The 11608-nt window shown below is 31.6% G+C and overlaps 1 protein-coding gene across 1 annotated transcript; it reads right to left on the bottom strand.

Annotated features, from left to right (window-relative positions):
* Positions 1-397: 397 nt before the first annotated feature.
* LOC149002114 (17.8 kDa class I heat shock protein-like) lies at positions 398-868 on the bottom strand. The gene has a single exon (XM_089136833.1). It carries the CDS (start codon positions 866-868, stop codon positions 398-400), a length of 471 nt encoding a protein of 156 aa, XP_088992959.1.
* Positions 869-11608: the final 10740 nt, after the last annotated feature.

Raw genomic sequence — 11608 nt, 5'->3', positions numbered from 1 at the left:
TTTTTTTATGACACTCTGGCTAAGAGGGATCAAGAAGGCCCAATCACTTCTAAATGGTTAGATTCCAATCCTTGGTTATTGTGTATTTGACCCCAAGTCTACTCTTACCCATCATCCAAAAGAAAAGAAAAGAAAAAAATAACACGACATACATGAAATGCAAAATTAAATTAAAAGAGAAAAAAAGAAAGAAAAAAACTGCACTCCTTCTAATAGTAATAATTCATAGCCATTGATGAGTCACTTATTTAGATTTACACTCAAAAGTCAAAACAAAGACAAACAAAAAGGAAGCAGAACAACAAGAAAGCCCAAAAGAACAACTCAAAAGAACCGATCAAACCCAAAATGATCTCATAAACAGCCTTCAATAGTTATATTATACCCACCTTGGCTCTCAGCCAGAAATATCAATGGCTTTAACCTCAGGTTTCTTCACAGCCTCTTTAGGAACAGTCACAGTGAGCACACCATTCTCCATTGCTGCCTTCACCTGATCCATCTTAGCATTCTCAGGCAACCTGAACCGGCGGAGAAACTTGCCATTGCTACGTTCCACACGATGCCACTTATCAGTCTTTTCTTCCTTTTCTTTGCTCCTCTCTCCACTGATCTGCAACTCCCTTCCTTCCTCAACTTCCACCTTCACTTCTTCCTTCTTCAACCCAGGAAGGTCAGCCTTAAAGACATGGGCTTCTGGGGTCTCCTTCCAGTCAATGCGAGCATTAATGAAGGCTTCAGCTTCAGTTGTAAGCTGAGGGCAAGAAATGGAAGAAGGGAAGTCAAAGAATGGATCCCATATCTCTAGAGAGAATGGGTCGAACACATTGGTTCTTCGACCACCAAATATGCTTGGAATCAGAGACATGTTTTTTCTTTTCTAAGCAAAATTGAGAGAATGACAAGATCGAAGGATCAATGCAATACAGAGAATGAACGAATAGTCTTGCAAATGATCACAAGAAACACTGCTGTTACGTCAATGGAAAGGATATAAATGGTATTTATAAGGAAGCAGAAGCATTTTCTAGAGTCTTTAGGATTGGTTTGAAGGATCACTCGATGCTTCTAGATTGATAGAACCAACTAGGGAATGCAATATGAAATAAGATAAATTATTAAAGTAATAAAATTAGAATAAAATTTTCCATCATGTAGGTCCCAATTCCAGTTCCTTCCATCGTATTCTGGCATTTCCTTATAAAATATTGCAGAATAATATTAAAAAAAAGGATATAAAGGAGGAAAAGAAAAGAAAAAGAACCTAACATTATAATTGAGTGAATTGGAAAAGTGAAACTGAAAATGATAAAAGTTTAATTTGAGATTATGCTTCTAAAATTTTTGAAAGATGCCCTCGTTGCAACATATTTTGGTGTTAACTCGAATTATAGCTTAAAGTAGAATAAACCTTTAAGTAAAATTGTTGGGATAAGGTTTACATAGGAAAGTTGCTTCTTCCTTCACGACGACACCACGTCAACTCCCCCCGGGTCCCTTGGGGTTGAGGGTTGATTTCATTAATATGCGAAAATATACATATATATACAAGTTTTACAAAGATTAAAGGGTAAATATCACTTACCTCCCCTCTTAGCTGGACAAATAGCACTTAGACCCCCTTTTAGTTGGATAATATCCTTACCTCCCTATTACTTAAAATATATCACACCTCCCCTCGTTATTTTCTCGGTTAATTTACTTTTACCATTAATATTTTCTAAAACCCCAACTCCTTTGGCTGATTTTTTTATTTTAACCCTAAATTACCATATCCCTCGGTTAATACTTTCTTCATTAATAATTTTATAACCAACACCATAATTAAAACCTTTTTTTATTATTAAAGCCCACATACCTTTTTTTTTTTTTAAATTTGATGAAACAATTAAAATCCTTCGTTTATGCAATTAAAAAGGTTCTGTATTCTGTCTACTTTTTGGGTTTTTTTTGTTTTTTTTTTAAAAAGAGGGGTATGTTGGGCTTTTAATATTAGATACTTGGTTTTTTTTCTTTTGGTTTTTTAACAATTATTTTAATTGGGGTTTTAGTATTTTACGGGGGGGTGGTTTTAAGGGTAGTTTGAGGTTTTGATTCGCTAAAGTTATTTGCCGGCGGGGGGGTGTTTGTTTTTGCTGGTGGGGGAGGTGTGTATTTCCACTGGGGGTGTGTGCTTTTGTCGCTGGGGAGGTGTGTTTTACCCAAGATTAAATGAAGAATCCCTACAAAGAAAACTAAAGCCTATACCTTGGCATCCTTTTCACATACCTCTCAATTTTCATGTCTGGCACTCTAGGCCAATCCTTCACTTGATCTAATCTTAACGTTGGTGCATCCTTTACTAGTCAACTTGTAACTGTATTTGCCTCCCAAAGACATTGTGAGATTTTTTGTTTGAATCCCCATGCATATTTTTGAATGTTCCACCATTTTTGTAAAACTCTCCATGGCATCTCACAAGAATGAAATGCCCACAAGGCCACACTAGAGCCATTGAATCCGCCTCAATCAATTGATTTTGCACCCCGACCAACTCCATTGTTGTCTCAATCCACATATTGTTGGCTTCCCTCAGCCATGTAGTAGGTACAAATGCCCAAGAATTTTTAATACGCCGTCTAACTTGTGCCCTTTCATCTAAAAAAACACTGGTTGCACCCTCAATACTGGGTTTCCAAGAGAGCACCCAATGACACTAACTTCCACCACCCAACCTGTGGAGGATTCCAAAATATCTCAAGAGTCTTTCCTTTAAGCTTTCAATGCACCTTCACTTATAAGCGTTTAGAAATCAGCAACCTTGATTACAGTAAACTAAAGCTCCCTTGTTGTCATCCATCCATACTTGGTGCTGATGGGAGGCCAAACGAATATGCTAGTGTAAATTAAAGTAACAAACACAGCAACAATGGATCAAATATTCAACAAACAAATTAACCACAATAGACACAATATTTTTAACATGGAAAAACCCCCAAGGAAAAAAACCACGGTACAGTTAATCGAGTCCACCCAAACTTTCACTATCATCAAATGATAATAATAATGAGTATACAATCAACATTTCATCTCTAGATAACACTAGAGGAATACAAAGTGATAATCACATCATCAAAAAATAGAAATCAGAGAGAATGGATAAAAGTCACCAAAGAGGCTTGCTATGAACTATGGTACAATGATATTCTGACCATTGGATATAAAGAGCTAGGTGCCACAACCATTCCCTTCAAATTCATCTCATTCCGGCAACGTTTCACCATCGGATTTTTCGGAGAAAACCTAAAACCCTTTTCTTCTTCCGCCTCCCGTTTCTGCATTTTTTTCTATTTGTGCGGCTACAGTGGGTTTTTCAAAAAAACCTATGCTTTTGTTCCCTTTAAAAATTGGGCCCCCATGTGGAGTTAATGGGCCGGACCCAATAGGTGCAACCCAAAAAAGAAAAGTTTATCCTAGATCCATTGGAAAAGTGAACTTTTCTTATCTCTCCACCTACTTGTCCTAATCCTCCCCTGCACTCACTTGTACCAAGGGGTGTCAATTTTCAACTCGAACCGTTAAACCTGAACCGAACCGGCTTGTTATAGCGCAACCCCCAACCGATCCTAATGGGCGTAATGGGGGGTCCTGCCCCGGTTTGGGCGCCCCCGTGTGCGGCCCCGTCGGCCCGTTGTCTTTTACTAATAAAATTAAAATATTAATGTAATTATTTTTGGTATTGTTTAAATGTAATTAATGATCCATGAATTTCGGTGTTTGGTGTGGGTTGGTATACCGTAACGGTTTAGTTTGTTTTACTTTTATTTTCAAATTTCATTTAGTTTTATTATTTTAAAATTTAAAGTCTTAATTGATAACTCTTAACTCTTTAAATCTTAATCTTAATCGTTACTTTTATTTTCATTTCATTTAGTTTATTTGAAATTTAAAAGTCTTAATTGATACTCTTACTCTTCATTCATTTCATTGGGTAAAATTGTGAGTTTGGTCTACACTGATAGAAATCTAATTCTTATTTTTGAGGGTGGGGGTGGTTGGTCGCTTGCCATCACTTTCGTTGGTCTCTTGGTCTTCATCCTCATCTTTTGTGTTTGTGTGTGAGAACTGGTTTGGAGTTAGGAAAATAAAATAAATTTCATATTGATTTTTAATTTAGTCGACCGTTGAACGATTCAACCATTGGCCACCGTTGTCCCCGCCCCCCCCCCGCCGCGTTCTTTTTGGGTGGTTTGGGTGGGGGTTTTCGGCCCGTTGGCCGGCCCCCGCTTCCCCCCGTTGCCCCCTACTTGTACCCAATGTAAATAAATCAAACCAAGATTGATTTCCAGATTTTTTTTCTTCCCAAATTCACATCGTATAAATCAATTTAGCATCTTCCTCCTCCAAATAGTATAAAGTCAAATTGGGATGGGAAATTCAAGCCCCACCTTCTTATACTCATACATTGGGATTCTTTTTGAAAATATCTCTAGCCAAACATCGCATGATGAGACCTAAGATCCGATCTCTACACCCACTTGAACCATGACACATCGGGTTGCAGTCTTCTTACTACTTAACAAGATTTCACTATAAATTTACCATTTACTAAATGCTACTAGCGAATTCAGAAGTGGATATTTTGGTTATCCATTTACACCCCTACTTGGTCATCTTAGTTGGAGAAAAATCATAAGAAGTCTCCTTGGATTTCCTTAGCTCGTTTTGATAAAAATGATGGGTAATTGAAAGTGAAAAATATTATAAAATGGAGAAGATATAATAAATATAGGGAAGAAAATTAGGATGAAATGAATCGAACTCCTTTATATGAAAATATTAGAGTCTACAAAGAAATACAATGTATGATTCTTCTGCACAATAGATGATCTTAATATGGAATGATGGATTACTATGATTTTTAGTTAATATGGGGAACGTGAATCTCCAATATTGCAAGCTAAGGTGTTTGACATCTTTATTTGGAAACATCTTTTAGTATGATTTCTTTTTTTTTTTTTTTTTGGGGGGGGGGGATGGACATCCATAATCAATATTATTTATAACACTCCCCTTTAGATATCCATCAATAGATAATGTACCCCCTTAAAACCTTACTGAGAAAAAACTCTGTGGAAAAAAAATCTTAGTGAATGAAAAAGAGTATACATATCTCAATACTATGTCTTGCTAGCTGTCTCGTTAAAAATCTTACCAGGAAAACTTAGTGGGACAAAACCTTGGTGAAGGAAAAAAGAGTGCAACACGTATTTTACTTCCCTTGATGATAATATCATTGAATATCTTTGAAGTTGCACATCCCAATCTCATATACTAACTTTTCAAAATGTAAAGTAGGCAACATCCCCGTAGATAAATATGTCAAATTATTACTTGAACGAATTTGTTGAATATCAATTTCATCATTTTGTTGAAGATTAAAAGTGAAGAAGAATTTTGGTAAAATAAATTTCGTTCTATCTCCTTTGATTATCCTCCCTTTAGTTGTGCTATGCATACAACATTATTTTTACAAAATATTGTTGAATCCATTTTCCTAGTAGAAGACCGCATGCTTCCTAGAAGTATTGTATCATTAATCTTAACAAAATATATTGTCGACTTCATGATTCACTATTATCTTTGCATGATTTGAAGAAGTGGCAACCAAGGAACTATTTTTCGGCGAATTTCGCCCCCTAGCTAAATGATACCAGGGGGTGAAACGACTTTTATACTATATCGTCGAGATATCTCAGCTATTTCTCACCTTTCTCTAGCCGAACTGGCTGAGATCTGGTCAATTTCTCAAAGACACTACACTCCGGTCCTCTCTGTTTCTCCTTAGGTTGCTCTTGACACTGCACTCCGGTCCTCTCTATTTCTCCCTGGGTTGCTCTTAACTATTTTTGGAGAAGACAAAGGTGTTGTCGTCGTCGTCGGAGAAGGAACAAAAAATTTCAGGGAAGAAAAAGAAGCCTAAAACCCACCTCTGCAACGAACCAAGCCTCTACCGCTCCAACTCCATCTGCAGTGAACCAAAGCCTAAAAACCTCTACCGGTCCACCTCCATCAGCAACGAATCAAGTCTAAAAACCTCCTTCTACAATGAACTAAAACCTCTACCGCTCCACCTCCATGACTGCATCTGCAACCGTGCAAGTTCACCGGCCAACCTTTGATTTGTTATTAAATTTATTCCCAACTTCCAATGTTTGTCTTTTCATTGTTAAAGTGATTTTGGCGGTTTTGAATTTTATTATTTATCCCACTCTCCCACGCATATGTTAGGTGATTGTTTTTTATTTTATTTTATTTTTATTTTCACTTGTCCAGCTGTCCTTATAGGACTTCCACCGATGAGAATTACCATTTCTCGGCGAAGTTTCGCTGAAAGTTCGCCGGTTCGCTAGGTTCGCCGGCTAGCAAACCGGTGAATTTGGCCGAAACTTCGTTCCTTGGTGGCAGCTATAATTTATTCTCTTAAACACTATGAAATAATTATACTTTCACTTGTGAAAAAACAATTTATTTAAGATCTAACTTTCTCTAGATCAGATAAATATCATGCATTTGCATAACAACTAAATTGATTCCACATTCATTTGAATAAAATAACACCATGTTAATAGTTATTTGAAGGTACCAAAATACATGTTTGACATCATTTCAGTGTCTTTGTGTTAGAGAAGAACTAAATTTTGTTAATAGACATACAAAAAATGCTAGATTCGGTTGTGTACCTTTATTAGCAATATACATTAATGTTCCAATTGTATTGAGACATGGTACTTCAGAACCAAAAAGTTCTTCATTATTTTCATAAGATCAAAATGAATATTTATTTATATTGAGAGATCTCACAACCTTCGGAGTACTCAATTAATGTGCTTTATCCATGTAAAATTGTTGCAAAATCTTTTCTATATGGATGAACAAATATTTTGTCAAATGCTCAATTTATAAGTCAAAACAAAATGTTGTTTTTCCAAGATCTTTCATTTCAACTTCTTTCTTTAAATAATTTATTGCTTTTGGAAGCTCTTTAGGAATTCGATGATACCTAAGTCATTAACATATACACTTTTTATAACAAAGTTAGATCCATATCTTTTAATAAAGACACAAGGGCAAGTTAGGTCATTTTTTGTATCTTTCGTTAATAAATATCCACTAGAGTGATTATACCACATATGTTCTAATTGCTTTATTCCTATAATAATCTTTGAAACCTTATTCAACAATTTTTTTAAGGAATTTTTATATAATTAAGGTATTTTGAATTTTTCAGGGATTTTCATATAAATTTCAATCTCAAGTGAGCAGTATACACATCAAGTTTTTCTTATACTGCTTTACTAATAAAATATCTAAAGGTAATTGCATCCAGAATATGTTTTCATATAATCAATGCCAGGCTTTTGTAAAAATTATTGTGCCATAATTCATGTTTTATATATCATGATTTCATTATTTTTCTCATTTTATTTTTGCACAAAAACTCATTTGTATCTCACTAGCTTTATAACTTCAGATGTTTAGATTATATGTTCAAAAACTTTACTTTTTCAAACAAATTCAATTCTGTTTGAATTGTGTCTTTCCATTTTGACCAATCATTTTTTCATTTACATTTATCAATAGATTTAAATTCAAGATCCTTGTCTCGTTTCATTATTTCAATAATAAAATTATATGCAAAAAATGTTGTCGAGAACTATATCATTGTTATACAGCTGGAATATGAGATTTATTAACTCTTGATAGGTCATATAACTACTTGAGATCTCTTCATATTTATTAAATACATTATCTTTTGAACTTTCTTCTATTTTATGAGAAGTTATGTCTTCAGGATTTTCAAAAGCAATTGTTTTCATATTATGACTATTTTGATAATTTGCTCATTTTCTTTTTCTAGGATCCATAAGACTGATTGATTTTTATATTTTAAACGTGATTTATTTTTATGTGCACTAATAAATTGTCTTGCAATGATATTAACCCAAATTGGAGCATTTACAGCTAGAATATGAGATTTATTAAATCTGTGGAGAATTATGATAACTATCGGTTTGATTCGTAATTTTTTGTAAATGCATTATCATTTGAACTTTAGGTTCACATTACTCAATGTGAGGATCTTAAATGAGATAATGATAATGCATTTTAATCAATATATTTTTCTAAACTGTTTATTCTCTCCCTCTTCATTTTGGAAAACTAATTCATCAAAATGATAATTTATAAGTGTTGTCTTAAATAAATCTCCAATCATTACTAAGATATTAAATTATATAAATATATTTATATCCAACATATATTCTCAACTTTATTTAGGGACTTATCTTTGTGCGTTGTAGTAGAGTAATTGGAATATAAACCGCATATCAAAAAATTATAAGATAAGAAATATTTGGCTTCTGATAATCAACCAATTATAATGTGGAGAATTTATGATAACTTATTGGTTTGATGTGTACAAGTAATGTTGCATATAAAATAACGTTAATTCTATGCGATACATAGGGGTTTTGTTCTTATAAACAATGGTTTAACTATTAATTAGAGATGTTTAATAAATGATTTTACTAATCTATATTGGATATAAACATGAGATGCAGGTTATTCAACTGTGATTTCAATTGTCATATAATAATCATTAAGAGTCTGAGATGTAAACTCACCAGCATTGCCAAAACAAGTCTTTATTTAATAATCTAGAATTGAACTCTTAATTTAATATTTGAGTAAGCAATCCCACAAATACCAAATTACGAGTTCATAATAAATATACATATGACAATTTTATAGATGCATCTACTAAATCATATATTATTTAAATGGTCCACATGATGGGTGAATGTGCCCATATATTTCACCCTATATACGTTAAAAAAATACGGGAGATTTAATCCCAATTTTAGTAGGTGATGATTTAATAATAAATTTCTCAGAACATGCAAAAAAAAAAAAAAAAAAAAATCATTGAATTAAAAAATATTTTAGGTTTTCAATGAATAATCATATGAATTTTCAGTAATTTATCGCATTATATTTGATCCGGGATGGTCTAACTGATCAAATTAAATAATAAAGCGATTGGAATTAATATTATTTTGATTTACTAAAACATGTGTTTCAACAATGGGAATATTTGTATAGTACAAACTAGTAGAAGAGATCTAACACTTTTATAATAATGTATAGATGTTTATTTTTACCATCATTTGTTGTTTTAATATGATATCCATTTTGGCAAATACTTTTTAAACTTAATAAGTTTATTTAAGACTTACTATAAAATAATGTATTTATATCCAATTTGGTTCTCCTAGAAAAGTTGAATAGTTCTTTCGGAGTTTTAATCATTTTATACTAGTAATTATTGTATAAACATTAGCTTCCCCATAAAATAAAAGATATAGTTTTTATTTTTTAGTATACTATATATCGTAGCACATTAGAGAATATTCATATTCTTCATCAGAATAAAATAAAATATATCAAAAGATATGCAAGAGTTAACATAAAAAAATGAATAAATTTTAAAAAAAGAAAGAATTAATTTAAAATAAACAAACTACCATAATGCAAGAAGTTAATATAAAAAAATGAATAAATTAAAAAAAAAAGAATTAATTTAAGATAAACAAACTACCATAATATCAATTTTATTTTTATTTAAACCATAGTAACATAATGAAATATTCAATTATTATCTTTAAATGAGTCTCCAACATCTATATGTGTATTATCAGTGAAACCATCAAAATCATTTTCTTTATAAGCAAAATTTACTTAGGTATCATTATTTTAGAAAGTCAAGTCTATCTCCATATTATTTTTATTTATTTAATTGAAGTTTAACAAAACTTAACAAAATATTGTGGATAGTGGAGTATGATAGATATGTGTTCAATGACATTTTATACCACATTAATGACAAATATTATCTTTAATACTTGATGAGTTACATTGATAATCTTTATTGTTCTCTCGTTTATTTCCATTATAATGACAATATTTATTTTGTCTTTTGCCTCGTCCATGTCCATTGTTATGGCTACAATATATAATTATCTTCTTTCATACTCATCATAAATTGTTGCACTTACTTACAGAAATAGAACAAAATCAATAGGACAAGCTTTATGATTTTTCATTAATAATTTATTATATATTTGTTTAACCACAAAGATGCATGATATCATTCAAAGCAACTTTTAAAACTTTTTTCACGATATTGTTATTGCAACAACACATTTGAAGCATGAAAAGTTTCTAGTAAGTCTTCATCAAAAATATTTTCTCCACACACTTTCAATTAAGAATTAATTTTAAAAATTACAAAATTATACTTATTTACAGTTTTAAATTGTATAACTTCAGATGCATCTGACAATATATGTGGTACAAAACTAGCAACCATGATATACGATAAATAAAACCATATGGTTAATTACAAATCACAATTGTCAATGCAACACAAAGTGTTGTACGATTGCATAAACTACTATAAGTAATATAACATTATAATTTTCTATGATTGTGCTCAGGGGCGGAATTAGGATTCAATAGTGGGGGGGCCGAATAATAAAAGTTCAGAATTAGGGAAAGCACCAATGCTTTTTCGCTACACATATTGTGTGGGCCTTTATAAGACCCATTAGGGTCCCACCTATGAATTATTTTATAATATTAAGACATACGCCTACATATATTTTGTGGGGCCCACATATATTTGACAAAATTAAATAATTTATTAATAATATTATTTTTTTAAACAAGATATAAGTAAATTAAAGCATTAGTTAAAAAAAATACACATGACTTTAACCCTAAAAAATTTGCAAACAAAAAAAATTTTTAGGTAAGAGATGCAAAGCAATGGTAGTTAGTTACCTAACAATTATAGACATTTTATTTACAATATAAAATCAAATAATAAAAATTACAAAAGAAATACAAAAACAAAGAATATAAAATCAAATAAAGAATAACATAAAAATAAGTAAAAGAGAAAAAAAATAAATAAATCGAAAAAGAGAAAGAGAACCTAATTGTGCAGAAGATTTTTTCCCAAATTTTCTTAATCCGCACTTATAGAATAAATAAAAAGAAAGAAACCGAAGAGAATAAATAGGAAGAAAAAAGGAGATATGAAAGAATAAATAGGGATTGAGGAGTTAATTTCCATTAGAAATGACAATTTTAAAGATTTAATAATATATTTTTTTCAAAAATTTTCCTTAACCCACGTTTATAGAAGGAGAATATATAGGAAGAAAAGATGTGAGAAAGAAGAGAGAGGAAAATTAATCGTAATTGAGGAGTTAGTTTCCCTTAGAAATGGCATTTTGAATATTTAATAATAATTTTTTTTCAAAAATTCCCTTAACTCACATTTATAGAAAGAGAATAAATAGGAAGAAAAGATGTGAGAGAGAAGAGAGGGGAGAATAAATATGAATAGAGGATTTATTTTTTAAATAGGGATGACATTTATACTCATTATTTTACCTTTAAAATTTGTTTTCAAATTTGGAAGGGCAAATAGTGATATTTCACATGTGAGAAGAGAAAAAAGCTGGAAAAATGAAGGAAATTAATATAAAAAATGAAAAAG

Source organism: Hakea prostrata, chromosome 10, assembly GCF_041222555.1.
Source record: "Hakea prostrata isolate BN-2017 chromosome 10, UWA_Hpros_2, whole genome shotgun sequence".
Taxonomy (NCBI): domain Eukaryota; kingdom Viridiplantae; phylum Streptophyta; class Magnoliopsida; order Proteales; family Proteaceae; genus Hakea; species Hakea prostrata.
This window is presented reverse-complemented; position numbering and strand designations above follow the sequence as displayed.